Raw genomic sequence first — 18,826 nt, 5'->3', positions numbered from 1 at the left:
TCTGTTAGTTGAAAATTAGAAATGGAAGAGCATTTAGTGGAGTATGTTCTTACCTTAATAAATATTTAATTAAAATAATAAATTTTATGAAATTTTCTAAGCGTTCGACTTGGGCTGTTACCACATCAGTTGTCACAATTGCTTTGATTAATTCTTCACTTCTTCATCATTTTGTACTACTTTCACATAAATAGAAATGTTTTTAAACGCAATGCGACATGTTACATGTCACATTACAGAAAATTGTTGGTTCGGAAAAGTTTCGCTACGCTACGAATTGCAGTGTCCATCAGTTAACGCAAGCGTGATGTCACATAGCATGCGTCTGACGACACATTGACACATTGGCTGTGAAATATGCGCGTATTCCGGTTTAAATCTTTTTAAACATTTTGTGAAAATAAATTTCACTGTAGTCCGTGATTTTATTTTTTTAGCTCTAAGGAAAAATACCTCTATGGAAATGTAGGTACGTAATATATGGACTATGTGATTAATGGGACGGTATCAAAAATGCCCGCGCAAATTGAATAATGCCCAAAATGAGAGTGCATTGTGCAAACCGATTCTACGTTATGTTGTCGGACCTAGGCGCGGAAGGATGAGCCAGCCCGCGAAGTGATTATAACTGAGCTGCGGTGGTGAGCGAATACCATCTGCGACGATCAAGCGATGATGTCGCCAGAGCCCCACAGCGCCGGAGCGGAGCCGTGACAGAAGCTTTGTAGTGCTTCTTTATTAACATAAAATAAAAACTTGTTTCCGTATTCAATACAATCCCCGAAAAATAGCTTGATGACACCTACACACCGGATGTGTTTGTTAAACCTTGCCGAAATACTATTTTCACAACACGTCACCAGACCGGACATCCGCTTCCGGCTGACTCGAAATGGCGTAAAAATACCTATCGCAATTTGCTTTTTGTGAAAGCTGGCTTTATTATATCAAGTAGCCGTTGCCCGCGACTCCACCTGCGGTAAATATAGCCTATAACCACCCTATAACTATTTCCCACATAAAAAAAATCACATTACACCAGTTCAAACAGTTTTGTTCTTATGAGTCGTTATACTATACCTGTTTTAGAATTAAATAAATTAGTTATATAACTAAGCTAGCTTTTGCCCGTGACTTCGTCCGCGTAAATCTTCCTCGGGAACAGTATTTTTTCTGTGATGAAAGATACCCTATGTCCTTCTCCGTACTTCAAACTACGTATGCAAAATTTCAAGACGTTTGGTTGAGCCGATAAACCTTGAAGAAGTAACAAACTTACTTTCGCTTCTATAATATTAGTTATATCCTGAAATTCCCTTTCGACTATACCTTTATACATGTGAGCTGACAATTTAAGTACGAGCTACTATCGTGGTACCTCGGTAGCAGCTCGTAAGCACTCGTACGTTCTATTTCAGTGTCGAAGAAAGCTCGCATTAAACTTTTACGTATCAATTCATTCAAACTTAAAAGCTTAGATGTACACTCGACTACATATGCAGAGAAATAAATAAATTTGATCCCAAATCTAATGCAGCTTTATTTATTTATCATAATTTCTTAAGATCCATTATAATAAAATTCTCATTAAAATCCATCGTTATTATTAACAACTGTTTAAAAAGAATCTTGAAACTTCAGGTATAAAAGTGATTATATATTTTTTATTTGATATTATTCTGCTACTTTATCCACGGACTATAGACACGATTGGCGCTCGCAAATCACGATCGAGGACCGCAAACATTACCAAATAAGGCGCGTTATTTGCGCGTGTCACAGTATAGTAAAAGCATACGCATTGCCGCCAGCCCACAGTATGAATTAATGCAGGGAACGACTTATGTATCGGTAACAAAAACATCACTCAATTCTGCAAATTCGCAATGTCAAAGGGTAAACCAAGTTTTTTCAAAAAAAGCCACTTATTCTTTAGCTGGAATACTCAAGACTGCATGTAAAGCGAGCAATTTTCAATACGGCCGCAGTTAAACACAAGCTTATATATAGTTTGTCATTTATCACCATGGGTGAAACTAGACATTATTCAGATCTTATTGTTTTTATAAGAAGAGTTTAAATCTGGAAGTGATTTGGGGGAATTTAATATGTACACAATACAAATATCTTAATGAAGAAGTACAGTATGTTGTAGTGTACTCGTGAATGAGACTAATCTCCTGAGCTACTCAACAGTTCCCAATACTCAATACTCAATACTCAATACTTTATTGCGAACCATAAAGTACATAAGATCACAACAATACATTTTAGAACATTTATGGACCCTGTCGGGCACAGCAAATGGTTAGAAAAGAGGAGGTCGCACTCAAATAATAATATTAAATTAAATAATTATTTCAGTATTTATCTTATATTTCATTTGATATTATAATTAAATAAGTAAATAAATAATTTTATATATCGAACCTACATATTTGTTTATAATTTTTCATTTAAAAATTCATTGACGCTATAATATGCTTTATTTATAAGGTATTGTTTTAATTTGCTCAAAAATAATTTATCCTTTTTTTCCTCTGTCAGTTGTTTAGGCAATTTATTATAAATTTTTATAGACATTATTAACGTACTTGTTGAATTTAATCGAAGACGGTTTATTAGCATTACTAATTTATTTTTATGTCGTTGTGGGTATCTCCTTTCTAGGTCACCTAGTTTTGTAAAATATTCCGGATAATTCCTAACAAATTTAGCTATTTCAAATATATACACACTAGGTACTGTTAGCACATTATATTTTTGGAAATATGATTTACAGCTTTCATATTGTGGGATATTTGCAAGTATTCTTATTAATTTCTTTTGCATGGTGAGTAGGGTGTGCGCGTCTGGACTGTTTCCCCAAAGAATAATACCGTAATTAAGCCAGGCATAGGCATAAGCATAGTACATCGTTAAAGATGCATCGATATTAGTTGTTTTCTTTACTTCACGAAGGGCGTACGCAAAACTGGATAATTTGGAATGAATTTTTTTTATATGTGTTTTCCATGTTACGTGATTGTCTATATCTAAACCGAGCAAAGTGAAATTATTTACGCATTCAATTTTAGTTCCATTAAATTCAAAGTTTATATTTAGTGGCTTTTTTTGGTGAGGGTGGAAGCACATAATTTTTGTTTTTTTGAAGTTAATATCCAAGTTATGTTCGTTCAGCCATTTTGAAGTATTGGTAAGTATGGAATGTAATTTATTGTGAATATTAGTCCCATTTTTACATGACGTGAGCAAAGAGATATCGTCTGCAAAAAGGACGCACGGTTCTTTTATAACTTTTGGTAGGTCGTTTATGTAAATGAGAAACAAAAGACATCCGACTACACTTCCCTGAGGGATAGATGCATTCACAGTTTTACTTTCTGAACGAATTGTTTGTATTTCCTTCGTGTTATAGTCATAGTACTCGATTTCTACGTACTGCTGTCTGTCTTGTAGGTAGGATGCAAACCAGTTTAGTGCAGTACCGCGAATTCCTATTCCGTATAATTTATTCAATAGTATGTTATGCTGGACTTTATCATATGCCTTAGTCATGTCCAATAGTATTCCAATGCCGTATTGTTTATTTTCTAAAATCTTTATTATTTCCCGCATATACTTGTATACAGCCAAAGTGGTGGACCGATTTTTGCGAAAACCATTTTGGCACTCATCAAATAATTTGTATTTCTCACAAAATTTATAAACACGATCGCAGATAATTTTTTCGAATATTTTCGAAGCGGTTGGAAGAAGGGCTATCGGACGATAGTTATTTAGGTCGTTTTTTTTGTCCTTTTTATGAATTGGCCTAATGATTGTTTGTTTTAGAAGGCTAGGAAAGATACCTTCGCTATAAGATTGGTTTATAAGTAATGTTAGTGGTTGAGTTAATTCTTCATAGCATTCTTTAAACAAACAAGGTGGTATTTCATCAATTCCGAAACTTTTTTTGTTTTTTAAGTTCTTTATGGCCTTTTGTACCTCTTGCGGAGTTACTGGGGCGAGGAACATGCTATTTTCGGATGGACTTATAACTGAGCGACCGCACGGGCGCGGGCGGCTGCTGCCTGGTGTATGGTCAGGGTCGCCTATACTCGCGAAGAAATTATTAAAAGAATTTGATACTTGTTGTGGATCTGAAAATTCCGCGTTATTGATTTTTAATTTAATGTTTACTTTCTCTTTAGATTTATTTTTATTCGTTCGCTCTTTTATTATATTCCACATTGCTTTCGTCTTATTGTTTGCTAATTTAATTCTATTTATATAATGCAACTTTTTAGAGTAAGTAATACATTTTTTTAATGTTTTTTCGTATGATTTGTAATGTTGGTTTAAAATAGGACTATTCGTTTTTTGAGTGAGTATTTTTAATAACCTTTTATTTTTGCAAGATATTTTTATACCTTTTGTTATCCAATATTTGTTAAAGTTTGTTCTTAGTTTTATTTTTATTTTTGGTATATTTTCGTTAAGTAATTTATCTAATATATTATGGAATATTTCATAGTTGGTATTTATATTTACATTAGGTTTTAATACGTTCTTCCACTCGATCGAACTCAATTTTTGTCTAAAATTTGATATGTTTTTCTTATTATTATATAACCGTTTTTTGGTATACCAGCATGTTTTGTTATTTATATTTTGCTGTGGAATTTTTAGATTTATACTTGTAGATGCGTGGTCACAAAAACCTAACTCTTCTACAGAGGTTTGAATAATAAATTTATCGTCGAAGTTGGTATATATGTGATCTAGACAGCGTGAAGTTGTCTTTGTTATACGCGTTGGTTTGTTGATGTGTTGTTTAAAATTATATTCTGACATTAGATTTAAAAGTTTGAGACATTTATTGTTACGCTTTAGAATATTTATGTTAAAGTCCCCGCCGACGACTATATTATACTTAGAGTATTTTTTATTTATAAGATTAAGTATTAACTTTAAGCGACTGTAAAACGCGGCCTCATCTAATCCATTCCAATATAAAAGAATTATAATTAAATTTTCCTTTACAAGTTCGACTGCGCATACTTCCACTCGATACTGAAGAGACAGATTTGTGATATCTCGCTTTTCTTTGTATTCAATATGATCTTGCAGCAGTATGCATACTCCTCCTCCTGCTTGGTTTTTCCTTATAAAAGATCCTGCCATTTTATACCCGGTGAAGTGTATTAGGTCTTGTTTTTCTTGGGTTATCCATGATTCCGATATACATATTGCTTGGTAGGTCGAGTTACTGTCTATGAAAGCTTCTAGTTGTTCTTGCTTATTGCAGACGCTCTGCATATTCTGATAGATAATTTGAAGAGGTAGATTGGTATTTGCGAAAGGAACTATTGCTATAGATTTGAGACGGAAGGTTGTCGTCGTTGTTGTTTTTATGCTGATGTTTCTTTTGATCTATTCCTTCTTTTTCCGTTCGTATTTTCAGGGTAGCTGAGGTACTTTCCTTGGCGTTAAGATTTGTGTGAAGTCTATGTTCAAGGTTTATTTTTTCGCCATCTATAAATAGTTCGTTGTTTCGTATTATAGCATGAGATCCCCTTTGTCGGGCTAGCATCATTTCTTCACGCATGAGTTTTCGCTCTTTCCTCTTATTATTGTCCAGATAATCCGAAACTGATAGACCTGTGCCTTGAAAGTAGTGGTTGTTGTCCAGTATATATTTGACCATACGTTTACTTATTAATTCTACTACAAGTGGGCGATTTCCGTTTCCATTATATCTGCCGATTCTGCGTGTTTCTTCGATATAGCCGGTCAGGTTGACATGCAGCAAGTCTTGAAACACTCTGTGTATTCTATCATGCAGGCTATGTTCTGGTTCTTTGTAGTATTCCGCAAGTCCGTATAAAACAAATTTTTTACAGTTGTTTTCAGATGTGTATTCTCCTGTAGGAACGATTTTTACTTCTAATTTGCTCATTTCGTTTTTTAGTAATATGCATTCCTGTGTTAGTGTTTCAATTTTTCCCTGAAGTTGATCTATTTCAATTTTCCTATTTTTGTTTTCCGTCTTTAAGTATTCTGTATCCTTTTTAAATTCATTTCTTAATTCATTTTTTAATTCATTAACAGCTTTATGTACTTCGGTCTGGATTGTGTTTTGTATCTGTGCTATAATACTCGTATTATTTTCCTGGAGCTTTTGGACGATAACGTCACTTAACATTTGTACGGTTATTTCTGTACTTATATTTCTTTGTGTGCTGTCAAGGTTTTGTAGGTAAGCAGTATCTTCAATTATACTTAAATCCTCTAAGGAGGTTGTTTCGTCCTGTCTTATTGATGGATTTTTCTTTCTCTGTGTTACGTTTGTTTGGGTCTGACATTGTAAAACTTGGTGCACTTTGCTTGGCTTTTTTGCCTCGCAAACTGGTGTGTTATCATTATTTCCTGTTTTTGGTGTTTTGCATTGGCAGTCTGGGCATTTCCATGAATGTTTATGTGCTTCAGTCATGGTGTTATTGAAACGCGCAATTGATACATTTGCACATTCTAAATCATATTGGTTATCACAATAAGCACAAGTAAGATATTCTCTCTTAGGTAATTTTTGCTTGCATCCAGCGCACTGTGAAGACATATTAAAATTTTCTATCTTGTTGCTAAATGAAGATCTTAATATCGGGCATAATACTTATCGCTATTTACTGCCGCGGAGTTTTGTTCTGACGATGACACAGCTCAGCGAGCCGACAGGGGTGACTCACGCCTGTGAGCGAGCCGCGGGTTGTCGTAGGTCAGGAACACAGCTAACACCAACGGTTTTTATTAATAATTTGCTTGATATTTCCACAGTTTGGACACTTTTTTAACGTCTGTTTTCACAATTTTATTAGATGGTGTCTATATTTTGTAACTATCACTGTTTAGTATCGGAACGAGAGATATATCTACTGGTTTTCAATTTATAATCACGCGGCAACTTAAGGTAGATGCGCGCCTCTCCAATCGCGCCAATCCAACCCAAAAATAAAAAAAAAAAAAATATTTTCACCAAAATATTTTCACCAATAGAAGTCTACAAATCTATATTATTCCCAACATATATAGGTATATCATATACATTTTATTAGGATATTTTCACGGTAACGAATTTAGTAACCTACACTTTAATAAAAAAAAACCTGGTCATTCACCTATGCGTGTCGATATTGTGCAATTTTAAGGCTAAATTTTCAGATTACAAGATTTTGTCCAAACATAACTTTGCATGTTTATTCAATTCTGAAGCCGTATCTAGTAGAAACAAAATGTCGTGTAGGTCTGTCCGGCCACTCTATTTTCCCGCCCTCCATTACCCCGAGCAGTTGGGAACATTCTGGAAGCAATGCGAAATAAAAATGGCGAACTTGATTGAAGTTTTCGAACGAATTCAGCTTTTTACGAGTTCGGCTGAATAGCTACGAATACATAAGTATATGTAGTTACTCGTAATTAGTATATAGGTTTCTAAATTATTACTAAAAGTTTTTCTCTTATGTGCTTAAGTACCTTATATATATTTTTAGTTTACTTAGTTATAAATCGATTTAAGTTAGTAATTAGTTACGAAATTATCTACCTTGGTCAAAATTATTGTCATTTATACCTAGGTACTTTTTATATATACTTTTTACACCTCTAGAGACTACACGTAGCCATTTTTTTTGTTTACCCAGGGGAATGCTTGTTACGCACTGAGTGTGGGACTCTTGGGCCGCTAGTCGGCCCAGCCTACCCACTAAACCCCTGGGGCGTTTTCACGCTGCCGTTATGGGGGACGTTACGGGGTCGCTAGGCATTTCACCGCGACGCCCCCCCGGCCGGCCTTTCGGCCCCGACCTGGGCGGGCAGCAAGCACAAGTGCTAACTACCCGCCCCTTACGCCACGCGAGCGTGGCGCGGACCATCAAGCCCACTCCGCACACCAGTCAGAAAGCTGACGGGGGGAGCGCGGGCATCACCGACCGCTGGTCCTGACAACACACACAGGACACACACGACAAAATCCTGGGTGCCACAAGTCTGCCTCTGTACGGGTGCAACAGGTGATAGGCAGGTGACACCCACACATTACGCCCGATACAGAGGCAGCCACCCTTCGGCCGCAGAGGACAGGGGGATCGTCGAGAGACATACCGACTCTCCTTTTCCCCTGCGGCCCCACCGCACCGTGTTCAGCACCACGGCCGCGCTGTGGTCGCGGAGGACAAACCCCCGCGACCCCACCTCTAGTCCCCTCTAGTTTCCACATCCAAAGGCTGGTGGCGGATCACCATCCAATGGCAGTACTACCGAGGGAACCGTCCACCAGGCCCAGAGCACCCACCAAAGTCTCTGGGTCTTGGGTACCTCTTGGTTCACCGGAGTGGCTGGTTGTGTCAGACCAGCCCCCCCGGTTACTAAGCCTCACCATCGCGACAAGATGGGAACACGTCGGGGGGTACAGACTACACGTAGCCTGGATCAACATAATGGGTTACTTACATTTTATTCAGTAATTCCCATGAGAGCAAAGGTTTTATAACACCTATTATATCAGTAGACTTTGTCCTTTTTATTGAACTGAGAATTAAACTGAAACGAAGCCCGCATCTCAACTTCACATTTAAATAATTGTATTTTGTGTAATAAAGTTAAACAATGAAAGTAGTTTTATTTTATTTATTTATTTTTATGATTATAAAATTTAATTTGAAAAGAAACAACTTGAAAAAACAAATTATGTGTGTAATGCAAAGCGACATTCATTGCATGACATGACAAAAATGCAAAGTTTTTGATAGCATAACAATGACCCACATTTATTTAAAAAATATTCTAACTCGGACAATCGTACGTAATTATTTCCGCATTAATAATATATATTTTCTAATTTAGACAGCTAATGATTCCAAATCACCGTTAACCGTTAAGTTATAATGATAAAGAAAACAGCTTTAAGCCTTCCGCAACACAATGGGCCATCGATATTGACTGAATCGGCTGAAAGGGTCATTTATAAACTGTGACAATAGCCCAGCCCAGCCCACGACCCCGTCAATGCTGGCCCACTTGTTCGAAAAGGATTTCGTATTTTTGCCGATCATGACACTGTGAGCGTAATTAAGAACTTAGTACGTTTATGATAACATCACAAGCGTATTAAAACTTCAATAAAAAAGCTAACGCTTTTGGACAGAATTTAATTTCAGGCTGTGTATCTTGATGAGTTTTTCTTTATAAGTAAATAGGTAATACATAGTGAATTTTACATACTTACCTAGGTACCTACAAAAATACCTAGGTAGGTACTAGGTTATGTTTTAATTTTATTCAATGACTTGCGGACCGGCGCGGCTTCGCTCCAGTAAAACAATAATAAATTATACACTTTGGTGTACCTTCCTCAGGAATCATACTATCTTTAAAAGATCTAAGCATACATAAGGACAGACAGACAGGGAAGCGACTTTATTTTATATTATGAAATGACGATGATAGTGACATCATTGACAATATATTAAACAAAACAACAGTATGTTAACAGTAGGTAGTTACATATATTTATGGATAATAACATAAAACTTTACTATTACAAATAAAAAATATAAGTACACACTTGTAACAGGACCCATTTCACGATTTTCCATTCCAGAAACACTCAGGATATTCCCTATTTCCGCGGGACAAATATTTTGCATAAATATTGCTGTTTCTTGTGCAATATACAATGTTTTTATAACGAAACTCGCAGATTTGAATAATAAACATGTGCTCCAAATTTTCAACCCTTTTTTGGGAACAAGTAATATTTAAATATTTATAGATTTTGTAACACAAAGGACTTCTTTTTAACCACGAGTCTTAAAAGAATTGAAAGAAAAAACAATACTTAACTGAGACATGTTTTAAAACAATCATAAAATAAGTACATTGTAATAATACATATGGGATAAATTAAACCTAAATTTATAACCACGCACTTATGTGGATAATCAACTTACAAAATGAGTTAGAATTTAATATTTTTCTTCACATCAGAGTTTATTTTGCCTATTATTATTTTACTAGGTACTTTGGACATGTGATTTTCGTAAATAAAAATTTGTCCAATCGGAAATTCTTCATTACTTGTGCTTTTGTTTTGTCTCGCCTCGGAAGTGATGATTAGAGAATTGTTATTTTTCTTCTTACAGTGATTTCGCCGAGAATCCTGTGAAATGAAATGAAAGGTATGAATATGATGGAGAATACGTACAACTACCTATCACCAGTCACTTGAACATTGGTCTATTTCAGAATTCACAAGGCATCTAAACTATAACCCACATACACCCTAAACTACAACCCTTTAAAATCCAATAGTTAGTGTTTTATTAAAAATATGATATCAAGTATCAATCCGTGAGCTATGTTTGTTTGATCGCGCATTTCTTTTATACATCATTCCAAATAATAAAATAAAAACAAAAAGATTACGTCAAAAAATGTGAGATCCATTGAATAACATTTACGTTTCATTAAATCATTATAGCAGTCCCAAAAATACGAACCGACATGTCGTTTTTCTTTGATTTCCCGCTTTTATATATGTCAAAATCAAAACTGTCAGATTTGACAGTCGAGGCACTATGCCCCGGGGAGCTCTCATTGTCATTCGATTGTTCAAATTCTTCAGAATTCAAATCTGGAACAAATGTAACAAATAGCTTTATACTTTTTTTTATAATCGCGTGCCATTTTTCTTTTGGAGGAAAACGTTTTTTGGTGTTTTTTATTGATATTATTTAGCTTTTTATAATGCTCTACATACAATAAATTTGCGTTATATAAGTATATAATTATATTTTGTTGTCGTTTGAAATCATAGGGAGTATGAATGAAAATCATGACCTATACGCACGGATGTAGGTACTTAATTAGAATGATATAGGTTTCAAGAGGTGCGTCAAAATGGTGACAAACACAAACTTTATGAGTACTGTTGTTTTGTACTAAATATCCTATAGTACCTACTAAAGCATAAATGAAAGTTATTTGATTAATTCCATTTGATACTTACGATCACTCCATCGTCTCTTACGAGTGATCATTTGGTATTCCATTTTATACACATCTGAAATCAATAAAACCGATGATAAATTATTATTTCTAATGGCCGCGAGCATGACAGGACAGGACAGCGTAAGTGAAGCCATTTTCAGGCGTCATATATAGACACAGTCAGTTAATGAGATTACTTCACTGACGGTGAGGTGAGCTCTTAATAATTTGACAGTAGTTGAACTACCAATTTTTTTTATTTTATTTCGATTAATAATAATTATCGTTTTATGCAATGATAAATAGTGAAATTTAAATCATGGGCGTTTTTCTAATTATTTTTATTAAACCGTGTTTGTGTCCAAAAATACATATGTAATTATGTTTTTTTTTGTTAAGCCCATAGTAATTACATATATATGTTCATATAAGTTCAATTGGCAAAAGAAGATAAATTCTGCAATAGCTTTCTGCAAATAATAAATAAATATATTAGGACAAATCACACAGATTGAGCTAGCCCCAAAGTAAGGTACAGACTTTGTGTGGGATACTAACTCAACGATACTATATTTTATAATAAATGCATATATAGATAAACTTTCAAGAACTGGGTCAATGAGAAAAATACCATTTTCCATAAAGTCCCGACCGGGGATCGAACCCGGGACCTTTCGACTCGGAGGCAAGTACTTTACTACTGCGCCAGCTGCGCCACTGCTTTACCAGGTCGCAAAATATGAATACGAGTAGTTTTACTTTCAAATTCTTTTACGCAGTCGCGGAACGGTCATAGGTATCTGTGACTGGACCATGGCCACTTGCCTCTCTCTCACCTTAGCATTTTCTCAGTTAATTCCTCAGCCTTTGAGCGTAGGAGCCCAGGGTCCGCATTAGCCTTGGCCACGTGTCTATGCTATGGTTGATTCGGCTCTGTTCATAATTTGGTAAGTAGTGCTATTAAGGGTACCTTTGAGTAGATCATTGAGTCCCTGATGATACAGCTTTGCAGCGCCGTCTACGAGTATTGAGGATGTTCTCAGGGACATTCGTCTGCAGGGATCTTGGTAGTCGCTGGCTATCCAACTGTCTAACAATTTGCTGGGGACAAAATAAATAAATAAATATATATAGGGACAAATCACACAGATTGATTTACCCCTAAAGTAAGTTCGAAACTTGTGTTATGGGATACTAAACCAACGATACTATATTCTATAACATATAAATATATAGATAAACATGCAAGACCCAGGTCAATCTGAAAAAGATCATTTTCCATGTTGACCAGACCGGGGATCGAATCCGGGACCTCCAGTGATGATCATTAGGCCACGGAGGTAGTCAAAAACATTACGATATTTTTACATAGAAATAACTGTACTTAGTAACATATAAATGTCACACAGTCACACAGATTGTGTTAAAGTTTCAACTCGTGAAAGTTTTTTAAATAATGACGATACTATAATTTCTTTAAAATATATTCATACTAGATATTGTCCGGGGCTTCGCTCCCGTGGGAATGTTGATAAAATGTAGCCTATAGCAATCTTGGATAATGTACCTTTCTAATGGTGAAAGAATTTTTGAAATCGGTTCGGTAGTTTCGGCGATTACCCGTCTCAAACATACAAACTCACAAACGCCTACCTCTTTATAATAATAGTATAAATAAACTCATATATAAACATCTAAGACCCAGGACAATCTGTCAATAATTTTAAATTAATAATTAGAAAAGAAAGAAAAATTAAACGTTCTTAATTAATTCCGTTTTACATTACCATGTAAAAAGAACATACATAATTAACAATAGTATGAAAATAAGTATAAATTTCTAAGACACGAACCAAACTTTCGGCAAAGGCACATTTTCAGGGCATAAATCTTGTTTGTTCGCAGCTCTCCACGCGTTCTTTAAACTGTTACTATTGAGCACTTCACTATCGAAAAACATTTTAACGGCTTAAATATACGACGTGCACGTGATAGGTGGAGACTGAACTTATTGAGAAATTTGCGGGTAGTTGGAAATATAAGAAAATTAAATTTACGTTTACCTGAAAATTTACGTCATCTGAAAATTTGCCATAAATATATATTTTTTTGTTTTAGTTTATCTATATATGGAAGGGCAAAGGGATCTTAGCCCATACAGCCATTTAGCCATAAATACTAACCATATTCATAAAAAGATGAATAAATAAAATAAATAAATATATTAGGACAAATCACACAACTTACTTTGGGGCTAGCTCAATCCACAGATTGAGCTAGCCCCAAAGTAAGTTGTAAGTTCTAGACTTGTGTTATGGGATACTAACTCAACGATACTATATTTTATAACAAATACATATATAGATAAACATCCAAGACCCGGGCCAGTCAGAAAAAGATCATTTTCCATCATGACCCGACCCGGGATCGAACCCGGGACCTCTCGGTTCAGTGCTAAGGACAGATTAATTTTATTAGATACTCAAATGTTTTGTCAAAATCTTCATTCATAATTAATTTCTTAGTGTATTCATTTAATAACTAAAATGTTTAGGTACTACATATTCAGAATATTACTTGTAGTAGCTATGCTTACGTTGTATTATTTCTGAGGATATGTAAACAGACAATGCTTTACGCTCCAGCGAAGACTGCACAATAACTGATTGTGATATAATCTTACAATTCGCATTACAATTACAATGTCTAGCTTATAATAAGGGCTGTTCTTGAATTGTAATTTAATTAATTACGCATTAATTATATGATATTTTATAACTATATATGAAACGTATATACGTTTCATATTTGTTGTCTTGTATATTTAATAACTGATTTGAGATTTTGACATGGATTCAGTAGACGCCTTTGACTATCTGACTTTTTTTTTACTAAAAACTACGGGAATCGCGTAATTTTGGGATAAAAAGTAATATTAAATTTCATAAAAATGGCCTAGCCGCTTGTGCGTGAAGAAATAAAAAAAATACTAACTTTGGCTTTTATAATATTATTATTAATTATTAAATTAAATTTTAAATTAATTATTAGGTATATTTTTTTTCAAAGCGATCGTAATTAATATAAAATAAATCAAATAATGAATCATGATAACATACAGAAAGCTATGAGTTATTTTTATCTCAGTTTAAAATTCTGTTATGTTTATTTCTTAATGAATATGGTCGGGGCACAGGAATCAAATATATAGATACCATAGATCGTCACCATGGAATTATAAAAAAACTGCATTTGAATCTGTCTGAACCATAAATACTCCGTAAGAACCTAGGCAGAAAAAATGCACCGGAAAGCAAAGACCCGTCCTGGGCGGTATGTTTCTAAAATTATACTAAACGTCATAACATTGTGGCCAGTATGTATCGGTGTATAACGGAAATCGCGCCGGGAGAGTTGCATATGGCAACACGAATATTTTTATTGGTACGTCTAAAAATATACTACCTAAGCTACTAATAGCCCTGAACTTAAGCTTCAAAAAGAACTCAAACCCCATTTTAGGCGTCTCATTAAAACATGCGATGTTAATAGTCAACTTTACGGTTATTGACTGAAGGACTATAACGCTAAAACTACAGGTGTTTATACGATAAAAACTAAAAATAAAAATGTAGAATAGAACGGGTTCTGTCACGGGAATGCCTTTTTGAAAGGACGATTTGCGTCGAATGGAATTGTGTGAAATTCTTTGAAGAGTATTTTACTTTGTAAATGTTTACCCGAGAAAAGGTATCTTTAATTTTGTTGAAGAACGCTGTTTACTAGAAGGATTTATTGTTTTGACAGAAACAGGGCGTGAAGCACTGCGCTGCGGCTGCCGCCCCGCCGGCCTGCTCTATAGGTACGTGTTATATTTATTACTAGTATAGACCTAACATGGAAATTAGTAGGTGCTCCGTACTTATTAAATCCATGAGACCTACATATTATTAGAACTAATTGATAAATTTTAAAAATTATGAAGAAAATTTGCTCATATATAGTTATTTGAATCAGAACAAGTCATTAACCCAATGACCGAACAGTTAACGAGTATAACATCAATAAAATTGTAATTATAGCAATAAGCAACATATAAAGCAATCTAATTTCATGTTATCTCGGCCCGGGGTGAATGGCTCTCAGCTTGATAAGGCCTGTGTCTGACAAGAGCGGCATGATAATTAGTTTTTGTAAACTTCCGAACGGACAGAATCAAATTAATGGGAAATAGGTAGCTGTTGTTGGCAACACCGGCAGTGGCGGGCGCGGGAGGTTGCAGCCAATAGTGCAAATCATAGACACTATGTTTCTTTTTCCCGCAACTGTTTCTAATCATTTTAAATTTGAATTGGTCGTGTTATACATATAAATGAGTTTTTATTTTATTATTTTAATGGGTTCCTGTATATATCTATTTCTTTTAATTTTTAGGTGTAATAATCGTGTACTAGTTAAATACAGGATTATCATACCCAATAATTAATAAAGTAACATACCCAATATAATACAAATTAGTAGGTTCCTGGCAGATGTAAGTAAAGAATAAACTAATAAACTACACATTTTAAAGGCTAAGTTTTTTTTCTTCGTGTGCTATGTAAAAAATGAAAAAAAAAATAACGGACTGGTATGCACACATGACATTTTGTTTAGTATTTTACTAAGCTTTATACTTTAAGCTTTAGAACCTTAAATCAAGATAATCATATTATAAGATCATTAATATTTCTAGATTACGGCACATATTCATTAGTACTATTTTTACCTACGACGCGATGGGGATTGTTTTCACAAAGAAAATCACGCTGCAATTATTTTCCCAGGAAGCGGAAACGATATTTTCCCAAACTAAATCATGTCTATCTCGGAAACGCCGCGTCTGTTCCCGTCGCAGCATCCCACTTCAGTCAGAGTCGTCCGGTGCCTGACGCCGGCCGCACGCGCGTTTCTCCCGTGTCCCGTGCCGTGTCGCGTGTGTTGTGTCAACCGGAACGTCTGTAAGTCGACCTTAATTTTTAAAATTCGAATTATTATATATATTTTTTCTTTCTTCCTTCTTTGTAGTTCGAAAGTGATGTGCGTGGCTGTAGCTATTTTTTATGGCGCGATGTTTTAAATTTTATTTCATTTCATTGAGTAGGTTTTATAATGAATTTAGAGGTGTAGGTTTAACATTAACTAATAAAATAACAGTTAAATGGCCACATTAATTGCTGATATATACTTTGATATCTATTAAGGTTACTAAGTATTCATAAATGAGTCATTTTATTGCAAATTACGTTAGAATTATGTAATACCATTATTAAATTATTCTACTCTATATATTTTTTAAATATCTACTTTGACTGATGCCTGATGAAGATATAATGAAGACTTGGGTTATTGACATCAAGATTAATGCATAGTAGTAATGAAATAAATTAATATTTATCTATTTTATTCAAAATTGCAAACATCTACATATAGAATAGACCCGTTAAAAGCCAGTTTCCGAAACTGACACAAAACATTGATGCAAAATGAATCTGTCAATCCATCCAGAGCACTCTCATGATTTCCAAACATTCTCGGACTATCGAGTTGTCGAATGCACAATTTATTTTGGAAAAAAAAGAAAGAAAATCTTGTTTGAACAATTAAAAACATACAAATTTAAAATCCACATTTCCTACTAGGGATAATAAGCAACCTGTGTAAGCTCCCTATGTACTATTCCAGGTTCCATTCTACCCGTGTGCAAAATTTCATTGAAATCCGTTCAGTAGATCTAGCGTGAATGTGATTTTATCTGTGCATCTTTTTTTTTAATCAGACATGCTTTTTAATTTACGTTATAATTGTCAACTTCAAACTTTATAGTGAACATCGTCATATTCACATTTGTACTGATCATCCTGATGTTGTATGAAAACCGGTTTGTGTATGAAACCGGGTACACGTTCAGATGAGAAAGAGAGAGAGGGAAAAGTTATTAAATGAAGTGCTGCAATTGTAGTTTCAACGAAGATCTTGGTTAAATATTTTGCAAAATTCGATATCACCCAGACCGGGATAAACTAAATCTTGTAGTTTATCTAAAAGTATATTTAGATCCTTGTCATGAACTAAATAGCCTATAAAATATGGCATTACACGAAGGAACGAGCAGAAAATGCATGAGTGAAATGAGGAACGGATGAGTTCACAATATCGTGTTCAAAGGCTTGATTCTCGTATCGCAGCGTCGTCGTCGAGGACAGAATAGAGAGGACACAGGAGTAAATAAGACGTATTTAATTTACAGTATTTCTCTATGAAATGGCGATATTGGCGAGCCTCTTCTATGTTTGTTATGAAGATCTTTATATTTGTATGATTAACTAGCGACCGGTTCCGGCTTCGCTTTGGTGAAATAATAAAAAAAGTAGCTCATATAACTGCTGAAGGTTTCGTCTATCTCAGTGTTAAACATCAAAATCGGCCCGTTAATTTTTTAGTTTATTCTTTACAAACAAAAATATAAATTTTGTCTCGTTATAATATTAGGATTGAAGTATGGTTAAACTGAATCTAAATGTTTCGAGTTCGTTATTTTAGTTTGCAGTAAAAACCGGTGAAGATTGGTGAAAAGAAACATTTGGAACCGCTGTGTTCTTTTTATTTTCCGAGCGCATGATAACAAACCCCTTTGAAGGAGAACTTTTCATTTTAGAAATAAAACACTAGAACAGTAGTGACTCTTTAAAATGCAGCTATCAAGTTACCTTTTTGTTTTAACCTCTAACGCAATTAATGTGTTTTTGACGAAATAAAACTCATGCGGTGTTTGCTCACCATCTGGCGACCTGCACGCTCGTTTGCTCACTATATCTCACCTATCTTTGTATGTATGTCTGTTACATCGTAGCTCTCAAACCGATGACCCTATTTGTTTGAAATCGGCCCTTCCAATTAGTCATTATTAATTACCTAAGGTTGTAATAATTACTACACACAAATGATTTATAACTCACAAAAACTACACTATCCCTTTATTTGCGTCAGCGGTTAAAGAGATAAATGCACAAAGACTGGACTTCCACTAATCTTCATTCATTAATTCATAATCCCGGGTTGAGATCTCTTCCAATTAACCAGCGATATTGATTTTCTTTCAGCTATTAGTTACAATTTATAAATTGATTTTTTTTCTCCCTTACTTCGATGATATTTTAGCCCCAATAATAGTAACCAATATCACATAGGACCACACACCGCACCGCATATTTCAGTCGTTTTGTTGGAGAATTACTGAATCGCAATATGGCTATTTATTTTGAATACGAAATGCAAACGACAACTGGTCAAAAATTAATATTTTATGCCAATTCCGCAGAGCTGAGCTAAAATAACAAATGCAGCACTGTGACGAATGCTACACGGAAACCACACGCCCTATAATGTTGAAAAAGGTATGCTGGCGTGATCAAGAAACTATCATAACATATGGCCAGATTCAGGCATAGCCAATGGTCTGATTAAGGCTATCTGATGCCAAATTGAGAAATAAACACGAAATGGGAATGAAAATTTAGGAAAAAGGATCCTTGGGTCCGATGCTTTATAGCTAAGAAATAATCATATCAAAGACGCTAAGATAAGAGAGAAAACTGTACACTCCTCTCTGCATTCATATCTACAAGCACAGAATGTAGATTTGCAGTGGTGACAAAAAATATACGGGCGTTTAAAATAACGTTGTTTACCATGGTCCCTTGGCAAACATAAGTTTAATCCGGAAAAAATCCGGTTTTTTCCCGAACAAAACCGGTTATAT

At 34.8% G+C, this 18,826-nt stretch overlaps 2 protein-coding genes across 4 annotated transcripts in view; one reads left to right on the top strand and one right to left on the bottom strand.

Annotated features, from left to right (window-relative positions):
* Positions 1-9,520: 9,520 nt before the first annotated feature.
* Positions 9,521-13,044, bottom strand: LOC128679409 (uncharacterized). Of its 3 annotated transcripts, none has more exons than XM_053761644.1 (5): positions 12,879-13,044; positions 11,996-12,126; positions 11,045-11,098; positions 10,462-10,669; positions 9,521-10,195 (listed from the first exon to the last, which is right to left on the bottom strand). In XM_053761644.1, exons 1-4 carry the CDS (start codon positions 12,983-12,985, stop codon positions 10,503-10,505), a joined length of 459 nt encoding a protein of 152 aa, XP_053617619.1. In that variant the 5' UTR covers positions 12,986-13,044; the 3' UTR covers positions 9,521-10,195; positions 10,462-10,502. The 3 variants fall into 3 exon arrangements, with proteins under 3 accessions (XP_053617619.1, XP_053617617.1, XP_053617618.1); XM_053761642.1 differs by having other exon boundaries at positions 10,536-10,669; XM_053761643.1 differs by lacking the exon at positions 11,045-11,098 and having other exon boundaries at positions 10,536-10,669.
* Positions 13,045-15,881: 2,837 nt separating this feature from the next.
* The window catches only part of LOC128679408 (somatomedin-B and thrombospondin type-1 domain-containing protein-like), a 64,726-nt gene continuing 61,781 nt past the window's right edge, over positions 15,882-18,826 (top strand). The window contains exon 1 of the mRNA XM_053761641.2: positions 15,882-16,025. The gene's annotated coding sequence lies outside the window, so the exon portion shown is untranslated. The remainder of the gene's footprint in view (positions 16,026-18,826) is intronic.

This window comes from Plodia interpunctella, chromosome 21, assembly GCF_027563975.2.
Source record: "Plodia interpunctella isolate USDA-ARS_2022_Savannah chromosome 21, ilPloInte3.2, whole genome shotgun sequence".
NCBI classification, from domain to species: domain Eukaryota; kingdom Metazoa; phylum Arthropoda; class Insecta; order Lepidoptera; family Pyralidae; genus Plodia; species Plodia interpunctella.
The sequence above is the reverse complement of the archived record's forward strand: the minus strand, read 5'-3'. Positions and strand labels throughout refer to the sequence as shown.